At 40.9% G+C, this 18,597-nt stretch overlaps 1 protein-coding gene across 1 annotated transcript in view; it reads right to left on the minus strand.

Annotated features, from left to right (window-relative positions):
• Positions 1 to 18,597, minus strand: part of Eml6 (EMAP like 6) — a 223,555-nt gene that overhangs the window by 73,372 nt on the left and 131,586 nt on the right. Inside the window, exons 15-20 of the mRNA XM_090336920.1 lie at positions 17,261 to 17,366; positions 9,103 to 9,196; positions 3,728 to 3,828; positions 2,390 to 2,592; positions 842 to 953; positions 538 to 665 (exon numbers count right to left, since the gene is read on the minus strand). Of these exons, the coding sequence (XP_090193046.1) occupies positions 538 to 665; positions 842 to 953; positions 2,390 to 2,592; positions 3,728 to 3,828; positions 9,103 to 9,196; positions 17,261 to 17,366 (744 nt within the window). The remainder of the gene's footprint in view (positions 1 to 537; positions 666 to 841; positions 954 to 2,389; positions 2,593 to 3,727; positions 3,829 to 9,102; positions 9,197 to 17,260; positions 17,367 to 18,597) is intronic.

Here is an 18,597-nt window from a genome sequence, read left to right on the forward strand (position 1 = left end):
AGTTGTGGAAATTGTGAGAAGGATATTTTTTAGTGTCTTGAGGATGGAGAACAATGGCAGGGTCCTAGGGGTGACCTTCATGACCTCTGGGTTTTCAGAGCCTGGAGCAACCACTTCCCTTCACTTGTGGCATTACCTTGTTCCCAATCAACAAAAGGTGGCACAAGTTACAGAAAGTTCACAGCGACGTGTGTGAAGAAGATATGATTATGGTGACTGTGACTATAGGGTCAGTTTTTCTTCCTTGTTGGTGATGAGAAATACTATATGTCAAGGAATTTTGAGTAGCCTATACTGGCTGAGGGCAGTCTCTGGTCAGGAGCCAGTAAGAAGGAAAGCCTCAGTTCTCCCATCACAAGGATGAATTTGAACCACAGCTGAGCAAGCCCCTGCTCAGAGTCTCAACCCACAGGAACAGATGGCAAACCAGTTTTGTCTCCAGTTTGTGACACACACCACACAGCAGCGGCAGACCTTGCACAGTCCAGCCACAGTCCTAAGAAGAACTATGGCTCACAGCACCTGCACAGAAGATACCTGCACAAGCAGCGTCATTGGGCCACTTTTATCAATCTCCAGAATTTCTCCGTTTTTGGTCCCCACCAGGATATGTCCATGGCCCAGAGTGATGGCACGAATTGAAGGGTTATCTTCCAAAAGCAAACCTGAGGGGGGAAATGTTGTATTTAGTACCACAACGAAAAGACTGGTGGTTAGTGTAGGATTCATTCTTTTAGCTCTAAAGCACTAAGAAGTGCCCTTGGTAAGGGCAAAGGAAAAGAGCTGATAGCTTAGTATATATAAAGCAGAAAGCTTCCTATTGGACAGTCAGGGGTGGCACCTTTTGAGCTTGTTGACAAGGCTGCTCTTTTAATGGCATAAGTCTTTAAGCATCTTTCAAACATGTCGTCCCAGAGCTCCACGATTCCATCCTTTCCACCTGTGACAAAACCCTAAGAAGACACACAAGGAAGCATTACAGACACATCAAACCACCAACCAGTCACCCGCCCAACACGACTTCCCCGGGGAAGGCAGCCTTATGTGGGGGGGGGGGGGACAGTCCTGAGGCTTGAACTCAGGGACTAAGCACTGTCCTTGGGCTTTCTCAAGGCTAGAGCCACCACTTGTGCCACAGTACCTCTTGCAGCTTTTTCTATGTATGTGGTACTGAGGAATCAAACCCAGCCTAGTGCATCCTGGGCAAGCACTCTACCACTAGGCTAAACTCCCGACCCTTATGTCTATATTCTGCCTAAGACTTAAAAACCTGGTGTTGACAATCTTCATATGGTAATATTTTCTAGAAGCATCCATCAAAATTAAGCACTTAATTAATTTTTTTTACTATAAGTCTAGTCATAGTCACTCAGATCACTGGTCAGGGACTTGGCCCACAGCTGGCTGGTTCTGAGTGATGTGTCTCAAGTGGTAGAGCACTAATGAGCAAAAATGCTAAGAAATTGTGCATAGGCCCTGCATTCAAGCCCCAGGACTAACCCCCCCCCACGTTACAGTTATGTTAATAAAAATATTGCATCAGTATTGAAAAATATAGGCTTCTTTCGTGTAATTTCTTAAACAACATAGAACTATGACTGTTTACCTCCTACTATGTTGTATCCAGTATTATGTTTATGAGAAGGCTTCATTCTATCACTTTTAGTAAAGCTGAATCTATCTACACAAGAGCAAACTGATTATGGAAAATCACTTTCATCATAACTAAATAATGTGTGAGACAATAACTGATCCACTTGGTATGTGCCCAAAAGCAGAAGTCATTGCTGAACTATATTTTAGATTTCCTCGCACCATTTCTTAAATTCAGAACTAGGGTTTTAAACTCTGGTCTTTGAACTTTCTAAGCAAGTGCTCTACTACTTGAGGCATGCCCCCAGGTTTTTGTTTTATTTTAGTTAATTTTCAAATAGGGTCTGATGCTCTTCGTCCTGGACTAGCCTGGAACTATGATCTTCCTATCTATGCTATGGAGTAGCTAGGGATTATGGGCATGATTCACCATGCACAGCTTGTTATTAGAGATAAAGTCTCACTTGCACTTGGTTAGGGTTAGCCTTATGATGTGATCTTCCCATCTCCATTTCCCAAGTGACTAGATTATAGGCTTATCCCGATAGTTCTCAAGAGTCTCCCCGACCCCCAGAGAAATTGTAAATAAGGAAATGATTATTAATGAAAACTAAATCATACATCTATTTATGTGCTGTCCTCCTTATCTTCATTTGACTAGAGCTTCATGACAACTACTTCCTAACTCAAACTGAACTAGTTTTAGGTTCAGGCATCTGCTTAATGACCCTCCTAGGGCATCCTAAAATCCCAGAAAACTGAGGAAAGGAACAACTTTTCAAGTAGCACACCACACCTTATCCAGCGCATACATAGCAAATACAGGCCCGTCATGAGCTTTCACCGTCTTCAGGAGCAGAATGTCTTTCCAGATAAAAATGTCACCAGTGGCTGCTCCTGAGAACACAAGGTCTTCTACTCGCCCATAAGAAACACACATCATTGTTTCCAGTTTCCCAGAACTTCCAAAAACTCCCCTCCTAGAGGTGAAGCCTCCACCTGGAGAAGACCAAGAACACTCAATATCTTTTAAAAAGCAGACACTTTGCTGGGCTCAGTGGCTCACACCTGTAATCCTAGCTACTCAGGAGGCTGAGATCTGAGGATCAAGGTTCAAAGCCAGACACTAAAGTCCATGGAACTCTTATCTCCAATTAATCACTAGAAAACTGGAAGTGGTAGGGTGGCAGCCTTGAGCTGAGGAGCTCAGGGACAGCGCCCAGGCCCAGAGTTCAAGCCCCAAGATGGACAAAAAAAAAAAAAGTGGACACTTCCTATGAGCAGATAGTATGACAATCTTCAATGAAAAATCAATGTATCAGCATCATGAGTACATAAAGATGCAGAAAAGGAGCCATGCAACAGTGGCTCACTCCTGCAATCCTAGCTGTTCAGGAGCCTGGATCTGAGGAGTGTGGTTTGAAGTCAGCTGGAGCAGAAAAGTCAAAGAATTTTTTTAATCTCCAATAACTACCAAAATGCCAGAAATGGAGCTATAGTTCAAGTGGTAGAGCTTGAACAAAAAATCTAAGGATCAATGCCTAAGCTCTGAGTTCAGTACGAGCACAAAAAGAAAAAAAAAAAAGAAAGATTGAATTGAGTTGATGTAAGAATTCAGAAGTGTTCACTATAACAGGTCTGACTTATTAGTGAGAAGAGTAAGTTACACTTCTATGTTTTCCCAGGCCTACTTAGGCGTTGCCACCAGTATCACGTGATCCACAAATATTTAACTATGTTCTGTGCTTAGGGGCAGCAGGGTTGAATTCATACACTAAATGCAATGATGGATTAATAAAAGAACCCTCAAAATATTGAAAACTTTATTCACCCAACCAAAGTATTTCCTGCTCAGCAGTCCAACATAATTATTGCTTTCAGCACCAGACAACTCAAGATAAAAATAATCATTTTCTCAGAAGAATATTTTCCAAAGTTTTCTAGAAACTGGTAAGTGTGCATAGCATCAGGCAGTCTCATAGCTTAGATATTGAACAGTCCAGGATAACACGGAAGGGGCATTTGATTTTGTTCTATTCTAGCTTGTTGGCATAGGGGCCTCACAAAGGGCCAGGTGCCCTTTGTGAAGGGCTGTGCTCTCAATCCAGAGGTTACAGAGGCCCTGTGACAGTACCTGCTTGTTGCCAGAACTTGATGTGCTTTATGCCAACTGTGACCAGTTTGTCCACATGGTGTGGGTTACACTTCACCACAAAGATTTTATCTTTATGCCCCCTGCAAAAGACAAAAAGGGAAAATAATCCAGTGTGGATGGAAAGTGATTCAGTGTTTTGTTTTTTTTTTGCCAGTCCTAGGGCTTGAACTCAGGGCCTGAGCACTGTCCTTGGGCTTTCTCAAGGCTAGAGTTCTATCACTTGAGCTACAGCACCACTTCTGGCTTTTTTTCTACGTATATGGTACCAAGGAATTGAACCCGGGTCTTCGTGCATGCTACGCAAGCACTCTACCAGTAGGCCAAACTCCTGGTCCAATTCAGTGTTTTTTTTCATATATTTTTTATTGTTATTAATAAAAGGGTTACATTATATTCACCAGATAGAAGGTACATTACTTCACAAATATTGATACCCTTTCTTATGTCATGGTCCCCATTTCCCTCCCCCCCACTCTTGTTCTGCCCCCTTCCCTCTCCTATTTCAAATAATCAATTAAGCATATATAAAATATATCAGATAACAAAGTGAAATATTGTAATATGAGATAACCAAGGGACAGCAAAAGAGATGAGAGATAACATAGTATATTAAGGACAACAATCACTCATTATATGGCTTTTGTTTCTATATCCTGGAGGTCCTTACATTTAGCATCATATTATATGGCCTTATGCAACCAGGTTTTGTTCTATTGTAAATCTCTGCTAGGAGAGCCCAAGGTTTCTACTGATTATGACAAATGAGGGAAACCATTGAGCCTATGTTCCTTTGAGTCTGGCTTACTTCACTTAATATGATTTTTTCTAAGTCTTTAAATTTCCTTACAAATGGGGCAATATCATTCTTTCTGACAGCATTAGCTGCTTATTTTTTTTTAATTGTAGCTGTTTTCATGTGGATCAAATACTTTGACAATCAATGAATAAGTGAATGTCCATCTTTGAGAACTATTTATAGGCCATTCAAAAGCAAAATAAAAAAAAGCATTCACAATAGTCTGTGCCATTACCATTTAATTACTATACTTTTAATAGCTCTACTGAGGTATAACTAATGGAAAACATCTTTCACTATGTGTAGAATGTACACTTTGGCAAATTTTTACTTACTGTATGCACAGCCATGAAAGCACTTCCACAATAAAAAATATGAGCACCACCTCCAATTTGTTCATTCATTTACTTAGTTTTAAGTTCACCTCAATAGCCCAAGCTAGTCTTGCCTTTCCCTCCCAAGTGCTGGAATTATGAGTGTGTGCCACCATCTCTTATATTCTTCCCTTTCATAATCTCTCCTTTGATGCCACCCCTTTGCTACCCTTCCTCAGGCTTATAGGAGCAAGCATCATTTATGGTCCTGTGAGCACTGCACACTGATACCTGTGGACCTGGCCAAGGTCTCTTTCCCCAGATTTTCATGCAAGTGCTGCTAAAATTCAAGGGAGATACTCTGCAGCCATCCTGAATTTTTCTCTTTCTCTTTACACTATGAACTCTAGCTGCCTTGGTTTCCCCAGGTTCTTAAGTCTGTTTCTTCAACACAAAGAATCTTCTAGGCCTAAAGATCTCCCTTTTCTGCACTATGATATGGACACTCTCCAGACAGGAAGTTGAGAGGATTGTAGGACTTATCTCCTTTATTTCCTGTTTCACAGGGATCACTGTGTCTATTTTCCTGATAGCCAATGTCTTGAAAATCCTGTCGTTACATGTACTTTGTGCAATTCTTTATTTTTTTAAAGACAGTTGGTAAATATTACTCCACCTTGGCTAGATGAAGAAGTTGCTTATAGAACTTTTGTTTGTTATAACATTTTAAGGGCCAATAAAATGTGCCCAAATAAACTGTAGGGAAATATTTTCTCTCAAGTTCAGTAAGCAGATTTGGAAGGCAAATCTAATATTTCAGCGACTTTTAATACAGGGGCATGAGAATATTAAGAAGGCCAATATTCATTATAAGAGTGTTTGAAGAATAGTGAATGAATTAAGTTAATTATTAGAAGCAAATGAATGAGATATGATTTATTTTTTACCCTTTTTCCATTTTCTTTCCAAGTCTTCTCCCCAACATCTGTCAACACCCATAAATTTAAACTTTACTACTCTATTCAATCTATCAGTTCTATCCCTCCATCCATCTATCCATCCACTCCAATTCAGAGTTTTAACAGCATGAATCTAGTGTGACTTTCATGAAGCCTACCAAACACGACAACCAAATTAGAGCATGATTCATAATGTACACAGGGGCCTATACTAAAGTGATGAGTGTGGCTTCCTTGTGCATGTTTGAGCCTCTCTGCTTACCCCAATATTGCCACTAAAGTTACGCTTTGTGCAAATTAATCAAATATTTATAGTGTACCAGATTGCCTCTATAAGACAAAGTCAATACTACTACCACAGGACTGCATGGTATTCTCAGTGTGGTGGAACTTGCCTGTCATTCACCTATAACACGGAGCCCAAATTAGGCAATTAAGGACCAGGAGCCAGTTAGGGCAGAAAGCATGGCCTTCCTGAACCCCTGTAAAGATTATCTGGCTCATTGTGTCTGGATGTGTTAAACATAATAGCCCACATAAATGCAAATAAGAAAATGGACACGAACATTTAAAATAATGCATTATGACCAAATGCAAGGGTAGTTCAAAATAAATTAAGAAGTTGAGTAACAACATGACTCAGTGTGTTACTTAATTACTGTATAATTTAATATTACTATTTTTCAAAGGCTGAAAATACTTGGCAAAAATATAACGCTCATTTATTATTTAAAATACATCAACACAATAATATAGGAATGAATGGACATTTCAGTCTTCACCATCAGCCCTTCCAGCTTCCTGGCAGTCCTTATCACTGAGAAAGTGGGATTATTTTAAAGATAATCATACACAGGATGATTCTCCACACAGGTGTGTGCTATTCTCCTTTCTTTAAGATCAGACCACACCACTGCTTACCTGACCATGATGCTTGTGTGTGTGTGTGTGTGTGTGTGTGCATGTGTGTAAACTCAAAAATCCAATTTTTACTTACTGACACTCTCAGTATGGTCAGAAAAGAAAGTATAGCTATTCTCATTTAATATTACCTTGAACATACTGACTAAAGCAATTGAACAAAATTTTAAAAGATACAGTCAGAAGAGTTAGAAGGGATGAGGTAAAACTTATAATGACACATGATATCATGTACATATAAAAAATTCAGAAGAAAATAATGTATCTCAGAACCAGTGGCTCACACCTGAAATCCTAGCTTCTCAGAAGACTGAGATCTGAAGATTGTGGTTTCAAAGCCAGCCTGGGCAGGAAAGTCCATGACACTCTTGTTTCTAGTTAGCCACCAAAAACCTAGAAGTAGAGCTAAGGATCAAGTGGTAGAGTGCTAACCTTGAGCAAAAAGTTCAAGCTCCAGAACTGGCACAAAAGAAAAGAATTAGAGCTGAGCATAGTATGTCACACCTGTGCCTACCGGCAGCAAATTGGGGTTCCTGAAATAGGGGGCAGGGACTGGAAAAAATAGAAGAGAGACAAACACATCGGTCTGGGAGGTCTGCAGCCCAGGTAAAAACTGCCGCCTCGTTTATTGTCAACTCCAGGCTCCTCTCCCTCCTTGAAACCAGGGAACTTCCAGGTGTTACATTCATATGGTAAATCTCAGGTCATTTAAACAGAATAAGGTCAGAAAACAATAAGACAATAAAGCCATTGTCTGATGCAAATCAAGGTACAGTTTGATTCCACTCTGGCTCCCAACACACCTGCAGTTAGACGGCAGAGATCAGAAGAATTGCATGGTAAGGCCAGCCCAAGCCAAAACTTTGTTAGACTTCTTCTCAACCAATAAAAAACTGGGTGGGTTAGGAAGGTAGGCACAGAAATAGAGTGACAAAGGGTAAACAAAAATGTTGTGTGTATGTGTGTGTATGTGTGTACACAAAGCTAAAGCTAAAAGCTTGGCTCAACAGAAGACTGCTTGCCCTAGCAAGTGTGAGGTCTTGAATTCAAACACCCTTACCACCAAAAAGAAAACAAGAAAAATTTCTTTTTTCAGTTCCTTTAACTCTCAAATAACTCTTGTGCCACCCACAATGGCAGAGGATTTTCTAGCAGGAAAATTGCATTTCTGTTTTTTTTTTTTTAAATCAGACATGTACTTTTCCTCAGATTACTTATAAATGCAGGATGTACACCATTAAAAACATAAACTAAAACTCAGGACCTCCTGTAGGAGGAAGACAGAGCTCTGACTAGGGACAGAGCTGGAGTCTGGAGACAAGTGGTGTGCAGGGAAGGGTAGATCTGGCAGGAAAGAAAGCACTTGTGCACTTGTGCCAAGAATTCCAGCTCGAGAGAGCAGCCATCAGAAAAGCTTGTCTTTCACTCCTAAGAAGGTCAGCTGCAGACCTCGAGGCTCCATCTGCCACTCCTCGCCCTCTCCAGCAATTTGTAGATCTGCATTCATGAAACTGAGTTGTCAAAACAACTTTTCCCCATTTACCACTGTAGAGGACAATACTAATTTACAATGTGAATCTAGGAGCTCCAGACCTTCAACCTAAGTATGTTTTGATGCTGTGAGAGACACAGGAGGGCACTGGTAAAAGAGCAGCTAGGAGGTGCTTCTGAGGCTGCGCAACAAGTTGTCTGGCTAGATGGCAACTGCCCCATGATCTTGCCTTCAGGCCTGTGCCAGGCACATGGTTGGGCTGGATGTTAAGTAGTAGAAAGTCAAGTTCAGACTTAGTGTTAACTCAGCAGGGAGGGAGGCCAGGGTGAGGGAGGACAGGTGGTCTATAAACAGCAGTTGATCTTGAGGAGTCTATTTATAAGATGGGGGTTGGAGAGGGAGATTAGGGAAACAATTTGCCCACTGGGAAAGCAAGTGCCAGATGCAAATGGAGGGGCCTCCTTTGCTCTGTGTCTCTGCCTTATGACAAATGGTGCTTCTGACATTGACAATCCTTCACAGATGCTAAGACAAGGAAAAACAGGGGTGAGGTGCGAGTCTGAGGAAAGCTGCTTTTCTGCTGCTGATCAAAAGCTGTGGTGGAGGTAATATGCAGATGCCTGAAAGCAAAGTGATGAAGAGCTCTCTGGGAAAACTTCCAGAATTTTCTAATTGTCTACAACAAACATTAACGGGTACATATCAGGTTTGGCACCAGAAAACAAGAGTTATGTTTTTGCTGGGGTGTGAAAGCTTTCTATGTGTATTTCCATCTGAATTTGAAGATGAAATCTTACAGGGAAATAAAAACTATCACTTTTTACCAAAGCATGCTATCAGCAAGATATCAGAGGAACCCAGCAGCTTCTTACCTTGTCGTGGCTATTTTCTCACCCTTTTTCCAGTCCCAAAATACAATACTGTGAAAATCATCCAAACCAATTGACACCAGACATTTTCCATCAGCTGCATAAAAACAACACAAATCTCGAATGACTTATTTCTTCATCAAAAAACATAAAGTACTTTTATAGGCTGTAAAGATGAAGGAGATGATCTTAACAACTTCTTTTGACTCAAATATATTTGAAATACAGTAGAGTCAGGTGACTACATAGAATAAAATCATTATCAGCATCAGTCAAGTTTTCTAACACATAATCACTTGCTGAAGTCAATCACTGGCCTGGTATTCTAATCTGAGACACAGAATTATGGGTGGTGTGTCAGGTATGTCACAAAAATCTTGTCTATAATGGCAGATAATCTTGAATCTAGAGACAAGCCTCATGACATTTACTGTAAAGGGCCACTTGCTTTTGTGACTCCTCTGAGTTGATTTTCAACTGTAAAAATTGGGATTCCACTATTTTTGGAATAAATTTTAACTTCAAAAATTATTTCAAATGATGATTTTCAATAAAAAACTACTCTAGTACTTATTTTTCCCTATTTCAAATGCCATGTGCTTGCTATAGGATATTTAGAAAACATACAGAATATATTAAAAGTGTCACCATTCCTAGACCTACATTTGGTGTATAGCCTACTGGTACTTTTCTCAACATAAATGACATTTGAAAAATAAAAGCAGTATCATATTCAACAACCAATCATCTTTTCTCTTCTATATCATGACTATTTTTCCTAGTTATTAAACATTTGTAGTATTATCCATGATTACTAGAATTAGGACATTTAGGCTAACCCCAACTTTGTGTGTGTGTGTGTGTGTGTGTGTGCGTGTGTGTGTGTGTGTGTGTGTGTGTGTGTGTGTGCTGGCTGTGGGATTTGAACTCGGGGCCCAACCCCAACTTGTGTGTGTGTGTGTGTGTGTGTGTGTGTGTGTGTGGGATTTGAACTCGGGGCCCAAGTGCTACCCTGAGCTTTTTTGCTCAAAACTAGCACTTTACCACTTGAACCACAGCCCCATTTCTGGCTTTTTGGAGGTTAACTAGAGATAAAGCTTTCCTGCCCAAGTTGGTTTCAAACTACAATCCTCAGATCTCAGTCTCCTGAGTAGCATGAGTCACTGGCACTTGTCTCTCACCAGAAACCTTTTAAAGTAGTATCAATGTATAAGTACATTTATGATAAAAGTAATTAATTTGCTTTTATTGTTCAAGGCAGGAGAGGAGATAGTGAAAAAGTCTTGGCTGCTTTGTCACAAGGCTAGGTTCAAAGAAGCATCCCTGAGCCCACAGCACCACTCCTTGTGCAGTTGCTAGGAAACAATGATCCAGCTCATTCTGCATCAGGTTGCCAGGGTTTCTCCTCTCACTAGAGGACCAGGCATTAGGGTAAAACAGCACCAGAATATGATATACTGCCTGCCCAGCCTGTGACCCCTTAGGGTCTTAACTGTTACTTTCAAATGGCAGGCCTAGGGTAGAGCCCGAATTAAAATGTATTTGACTCTTGTATTTTTATTGCCTACATTTGGCAACCCTACCTCAAATTCTAACCAAATTCTATCCTTTGAATGCTGTGGTTATACAAAGACCCTTCTCTAAGCAAAAGAGAACTACTGGCCTGCTCTTTCCTGTCTAGAGGAAGAATGAGAGTCGGAGGAAGGAAGCATTCTGCTTAACAAGCCAAGCCCTCCTCATCTGCAATCACTACTATATATCACTTAAAGATTAGTTACCCAAATCCTTTCAGGCTGCAAAGCTATAGCATTCCACACAGACTTCCCACACTTTCCTGGAGTAACTGTCACCAGATGACTACTATCAACAACCAATGTCCTCATGCTTTCTCTTAACCAGACTTTAAACTGGGCAAGGTGTCTGGTGAATGCACTTGGGAGAAGGGACCAGCAATGACTTTCTATTCATTACTTACAACATTATTTTTCCCATATCTCTCATATGGCCTGGCTATGTTTCTGTTAGCATGGCTCTGTATCAGGTGATGGTATTTTCAATTTTTTTCTCTTCCTTTGGGGATCATCCATCTTTTAAGATTCATGATAATTATATCACACAATCCTCAAACTGTGCTAGTATTTAATGAATGCTGATGATGACAGTGACACTAAAGAGACAAGGAAAGTCAAATCTATTATCTATTTATCTATCCATCTATCTATCTGCACATGCACTGGAACATGTTAAATTATATAGGACTCTAATCATTCACATACAGAGGCCAAAGGAGGCTATGCAAAGGAGTGGTGGACAAAGTCTCAATAGCTATGTACAGATAATCGTATAAAATAATATTCTATGAACTCCAAGAAAAAGGAAATTTAGTTGCCATTGCTGCCTTTGGCTTGTTTGTTTGTATTTGGAGGGTAAAGGAGGACACATAAAAGATGGAACAACGGTAAACTAACACAGTGGTGATACTTACTAGACCCTGTGGAAAATGAATTGGATATTTTATGGATGGGGATAGAAAGGAAAAACTAGGAGAGAGTGACAGAAGGGGAGACATGGTTCCAAAAGAATTGTATTCATTACATATTACCTGATTCATGTAACTGTAACCCCTCTGTGTATCAACTCTATAATAACAACACAAAAATCTATTAAAAAATTGTCGGGGCTGGGAGTTTGGCCTAGTGGTAGAGTGCTTGCCCAGCATGCACGAAGACTGGGTTTGATTCCTTGGTCCCACTTACATAGAAAAAAGCCGGAAGTGGTGCTATGGCTCAAGTGGTAGAGCTCTAGCCTTGAAAAAGTCCAAGGACAAGCCTCAAAACTAGCAAAAAAAAAAAAAAAAAGTTGCCTGGCATGGGGGCTCACACTTGTAATCCTAGCCACTCAGGAGGCTAAGATCTGAGGATCGCAGTGCAAAGCCAGCCCAAGCACTAAAGAATGAGAGAGACTCATCTCCAATTAACTTGTCACCGGGCTGTGGCTCAGGGGGTATGGCGGTAGCCTTAAACTGAAGAGCTTAGGGACAACACCCAGGCACTGCATAAATATTCAATACCTTTTGTCTTTTGGCCTTTGTGAATTCTGAAGTTTAAGTGTGCTTTGAAAGCTGTGCAGCTGAATGAATATGTTTTGGGGATGCAAGTATCTACTCACTTAAAATGACAGTTCTTAACGTTTCTTTCTTCTGAAGCAGGCTTAAGGAAAATTGTATAGATCGGATGTGTGCAGGGAGGGGATTGTTTTTAGAATGTCCACAAGGCTTCACCAGCTTCCACTCCATTATGTGACCTTCTCTGCCCCAGCAGAGACTGTGGGCAGCCCTGGAAGGAATAGTACAAATCCAGAGGTGGCCTGACAGCCACACCTCCTCTCTGAGCACTTGTCTTGAAGCATGCAGGTGTAAGCTATTTATTTCTGGATAGCATGCTTTGGAAATATAATTGGCTTCCTTTTCATTTTTGCTGGCTTTCGATAGCCCTGCAGGGACTTGACCTTAGCTTTGAAAACTATTGTTCCCTGACCAATTAGTTGTTCTTCTATTTCGGGCCATATTTTTCAAGTCTAGGTAAGGGTGCCCTTTCAAATCTTTCCAGTCTCAGTGTGTATTAATTATGGATGGCTGTGACAGAGACCAGAAATAATTCGAAGGGATTTAATGTCAACAGTAAAGGGCAAATTAGAAAGAGAAAGTTTTTATTTAGATAATAGTAAGTTGGTCCTCCTATTCCAGACTCATTAAAATGCATACTTTCTTAATTGAACAGGAGGAAATCAGCTTGGTGGTAAATGTGTGCTTATTTATCTATTATCCCACAAAGTTTTCTTTTAATATGCAGATGAAGCTAGATGCCATGGCTATCGCTGTTCTGGAGGTTGAGATCAGAGGATCACAGTTCAAAGCCAGCCTGGGAAGAAAAATCTGTGAGATTCTTATCTCCAAGAAACCACTTAGAAAAAAAACCACAAGTGGCACTGTGACAAAAATGATAGAGCACTAGGCTTGAGCATAGAGAGGCGCAGGGACAGAGCCCAGGACCTAAATTCAAGCCCCAGGACAGGCAAAAAGAAAAAAAATGCAGATGATACTTAGGTTAGAAAGTATCCATATGGCTGAATTTTTCTGTCCATGCTGATTTTCTTTTCCTGAAGAAACACTTTCACAACTACCAGGGGCAAGGCAAAAATGGCAACAAGAGTTGCTCAGTTAGGCAAAGTAATATAATCTACTCCTTCCTGTCTGCATAATCTGGATGTGGAAAAGGTTTTTGATTAAAAATAAGGCAAAGTACTGTTGGGTACTGCTCGTTTATGCAGGGGGAGATAGAACAGGAGGTACAGAACAGGAGGATCACAGTTCCAGCCCAGGCACAAAGTTTACAGGCTCCTCACTTCAATTAATAACTAGGTATAAAGGTGACTGCCTACCACTTTAGCTATGTGGGAGAGTGAGATTGGGAGGGTTCCAGGCCATGATTCCCTAAAACCAATAAATGTAGAAGAGATATGAGCTTCAAGAATTGCAGAGACCAAGGTACTGGGTACCAGCTCACTGCTACCAACCCATCTCAACAGAAGAAGCTTGTCATGATGATCCATATCTGCCATTCCCAAGCATCTAAAAAGTATAAATGGAAAGATCACTGTCCAAGTTAGCCTAGGCAAAAAGAACCAAAACAAAAAGAGTTGGAAGCGGGCTGGGAGTTTGGCCTAGTGGTAAGAGTGCTTGCCTAGCATGCACGAAGACCCTGGTTTGATTCCTCAGCACTCCACATACATAGAAAAAGCCAGAAGTGGTGCTGTGGCTCAAGTGGTAGAGTGCTAGCCTTGAGAAAGTCCAAGGACAATGCTCGGGCCCTGAGCTCAAGCCACAGGACTGGCAAAAAAAAAAGTAAATCCTGTTTATGGGCCGGGAGTTTGGCCTAGCAGTTAAAGTGCTTGCCTAGCATGCATGAAGACCCGGGTTCGATTCCTCAGTACCACATACATAGAAAAAAGCCAGAAGTGGTGCTGAGGCTCAAGTGGTAGAGCTGTAGCCTTGAGAAAGTCCAAGGACAGTGCTCAGGCCCTGAGCTCAAGCCCAGGACTGGCAAAAAAAAAAAAAAGAGTTGGAAGCATGGCTCAATCAGTAGAGCATCTGTCTAGCAAGAATAAGGCCCCAAACTGAAATCTCATTACCAGATAAAAAAAAAAAGTAAAATAAAGAAGCAAAGTACACAAGAAACTGACTCAACAAGACAGGTGGCAGTAGGGCACTGAAACACACAGTTGGACTACCAATTAGACATCCTGAAAGCATTATCTCTGGCTAGCCAAATGTCTTAGATACAGCATTATAACAAAAAGACTTATCAATAAATGACATGAAAGAGACAACGACTCTTTCAAGTGTCACCAGAGAGGACAGAAAAATCATCAACTGTGAATCATCTGTGCATAACTCATGGCTGACTATGGTGAAAGTTCTGAATAGACTTTGAAATGAATGATTTCTAAAACTACTTTGACCATATGCCTTTCCACTATCTACACATGGACATACTTCATATAGAAGACAAAACCAATTTTTCATAATAAAAATTACATATTTGCTGAACAAATGGCACTTTTCTAATGACTGTTATCTGAGGGACTATATTGGGACTCTATTGCTAAAACCCTAATGACCTTCTTAGGCTGATATACTTTCTACCTAAAAGTTTCTGCATTTGCTCAAGATGGTAACAGACTCAGATTCAACCCACTTTCCCACCTCTTCACAGGGTATCTGGTTTCTCTACTAGGGCAACATTTGCCTCTTAAGGGAAAGCTTCCTAGGCAAACTTAATCTCTTGTTCTTTCTTCCCTAAAACCAATAAGTCTAGAAGAGATATGAGATCCAAGAATTTCAGGGACCAAGGTACTGGGTACTAGCTCATTGTTACCAACCCACATACAGGGTCTTCAATGAATGCTCACCCTCTAAGTTGTGTGTGCACACATGCTAGTAGTACTAGGGCTTGAACTCAAGGCCTCCCACTTCTTGTTTACTCATGGCTGGCACTCTAACACTTGAGTCATGCCTTCAGTGAGGTATTTTGCTGGGCAATTGGAGATAGTCTTTAAGACTTTTCTATCTAGGCTAGCTAGGTCTCCTTGTCCTGAGAAGGTAGGATTAGGGTTATAGGCATGAGTCACTGGTGCCTGGCTGTCTAAAGTATTCCTTGTAATTCCTCTAGTTGTTTTAAATGTAAAACCAGAAAAATGAGTCAACTCTATAGAAATTCTATTTATATTTCTCTAAATTCCCTGCCATACAGAATTCCTTTGTTTATGTTAATATACACATACGTTTTCACATGGAATCAATGAGAGATATTATTTTGTGTTCTATTTTTTCCTTTACTTGATATATAGAAATGTGCATGCAATATACATGATGAAAAACTTGACACCTTAAATTGTAGCTTTTATGAAACGCTGCTAAATTGTTTTCTAGCATTATTGAATCAATTTTTCCATGTGACCAAACACTGGATATATTGAGTTCCTGTAATATTATAAACATTTGGGTTTTATTGTCTTACTGCTTGAGTGTCTTATAGTTCTGTAATTAAATATTTATTTTCATTAGATATACCTATATGTATGTACCTGAAAAAAACATTTTAGGAAAAGAGTAATTGAACTTGCACTGAGGAGCAGAACAACTGTGGAGAAAAGGCCAAGGAAATTCATTGAAGTCTTTGGGATAGAGCCATATGTAAACTAAAATTATGATTTCCACTTAGATTTTACTGCTTTACCAAGGACATGTAGATCAATTATTTTTTAACACTGCTTGCCTGAGCTTCTGGAAGTCTTTGATTTGCTGCTTATCAAGTGTGCATCTGAACATTTAACATGCAGACAGCGTGCTCAACAGTCCTCTCTGCCTGTGACCCACAGGGCCGCATTAAGTACCAGAACTGTACCAGCAAGTAGCAGTAAGGAAGGACTGTCTAGCCTTGATTTTACCAGTTCACAACCACCAGAGGTAGGGAAGCCACGGGGAAGCAATAGCCACTATGCTTCCAGAAAGCTTTAGAATGGGCAGGGTGGACTGGAGGAATGGGAAGGGAATCAGAGGCTATGATGACATGGATGACAGGAAGTGAAGACTTCAACAGGTGGAGTAGAGAGGACAGAAAGTACAAGGATGAGTGGAATGTGGAATGATGGGCTTTCATGACTAATGTTACACACACGCAACACTTAAATGGCATTTAGAAAAAGGAAATTATAGAGTCAGTTTTATTTTTAATTTTTAATTTTAGTTGGTCCTGGGGCTTGAACTCAGGGCTTGGGCGCTGTCCCTGAGCCTCTCGTGTTCAAGGCTAGCACTCTACGACTTGAGCCACAGTTCCACTTCTGGCCTTTTCTGTTTCTGTAATGAGGAACTGAAGCCAGGGCTTCATGCATGCTATGTAACACTCTACCACTAAGCCACATTCCCAGCCCTAGAGTTCGTTTTATATAGAATGTTTACATCTGACCTAATTTCTGCCACTGAGATTACTGAAAATTTCTAGGTAATAACATCTTTTGTGATATAACCTCATTTTCAAATTCTACTTTAAATAAATACCTTCTCTAAAGAAAAGTGCATTCACCAAGTAGTATTTTTACAATAGTATTTAAATGGAGGAGAGGAAGGCTCCAGTGTTATTTTTGTTTACTATGGAATGTATTTCCAAAATACCAGTGTTATAAAGTGGTTCTTTTCAGAAGATCTGAAGCCCTCTCCCTGGTTCTGTATATTTCAGTCAGAAGCAACTGTCCTCCTACTCATTTGTAGGCGAAATGGATGTCCGGAGTTGCTGCCAGACTTTTGTAGCTAAGACTTGGCAACAGCAGCAGCTGCTCTGGATTTCAAACAGCTCAAGCAAATCCAGACCCAGCACGCGCTCTGGGAAATGACCTGGGAGAGGAAACCAGGAAGGTGAGGTAAGGATGTGTAATCTGGAGGCCAGCTTTTCCAAATCTGGTAAACGGGTCACATCTACTCCCAGTCTCAGGCTGGGCTGACCTCATCATTAATGGAACCAAATGGGGACACAAAATGATTGGAAAAAATTAACCATGAAGCCATCTGGCAGTGACTCTGTCAGAAGTCACTGAGGTTGCTTACCTGAAAACTCAAGGGCGCACACCCCTCTCTGATGTTGTCCTTTCAACAAGGACAGGCATTTTAGAGTTTGTGTATCCCACACATGGATAGCCGCATCTCTTCCCACCTGGAATAATAACATGAATACTGTTAACTATTTATAGACTACAAGAAGAAGAAGAATTTGGCTGGGAGTTTGTTCTGATGGTAGAGTGCTTGCCTAGCATTCATGAAGACTGGATTTGATTCCTCAGTACCACATACACAGAAAAAGCTGGAAGTGGTACTGTGGCTCAAGTGGTAGGGCTCTAGCCTTGAGAAAGCCCAAGGACGGTGTTCAGGCCCCATGTTCAAGCCCCAGGACTGGCAAAAAGAAATGAAGAAGAATTTGGTGCCTTAGGGTCAAGCACTACTCACAAATTAAGGAATGTACATATTTGCAAAGTGAAAAGAACACTGGAAGTAACCTGGTTCATCAGTTTTTCCAGATGAAAACAACTGGCTTATAGTTTCCAGTTAAAAGTCTTTTTTCCTCAGTACTGGCGTTTGAACTTTGGGTTTTTTGTTTTTCAGATTTTTTTTTTTTGTGCCAATCCTACGGCTTGAATTCAAGGCCTGGGCACTGTTCCTGATCTTCTTTTGCTCAAGGCTAGCCCTCTACCACTTGAGCCACAGAGCCACTTCTGACCTTTTTTTGTTTATGTGACACTGGGAAATTGAACCCAGGGCCTCATGGGTGCTGAGCAGGTACTTAACCACTCGAGCTATGCCCCCTGCTCTTTTTTTTTTTTTTTTTTTGGCTAGTCGTGGGCTTGAGCTCAGGGCCTGAGCACTGTCCTTGGACTTTCTCAAGGCTAGAGCTCTACCACTTGAGCCTCAGCACCACTTCCTGTTTTTTTCTATGTATGTGGCACCGAGCAATTGAACTCAGGTCTTCATGCATGCTAGGCAAGCACTCTACCACTAGGCCAAACTCCCAGCCCCCAGCTTTTTATTTGTTTTTGCTTTTATTTTTATATAAGGCCTCATGTTTAGCCCTGAGCTGGCCTCAGACTCATTATTGAGTTGAGTCTCAATGGCTTTTTTGTCCAGGCTCTCTTTGAACTACAATCCTCCTAAATTCAATTTCCTGAATAGTAGGATGACAGGTGTGAATTGCCACACCCAACCCTCAGTTAAGAGACTTTTTGTTTGTTTGTTTGGTCAGTCATAGGGCTTGAACTCTGGGGCCTGGGCTCTGTCCCTGAGCTCTACAGTTCAAGGCTAGCCCTCTGTCACTTGATCCACAATGACACTTCTGGTTTTCTGATGGTTAATTGAAGATAAGAGTCTCAAGACTTTGGAGATAAGAGTCTCAC

This window comes from Megascapheus bottae, chromosome 7, assembly GCF_031878675.1.
Source record: "Megascapheus bottae isolate mThoBot1 chromosome 7, mThoBot2.hap1, whole genome shotgun sequence".
NCBI lineage: Eukaryota > Metazoa > Chordata > Mammalia > Rodentia > Geomyidae > Megascapheus > Megascapheus bottae.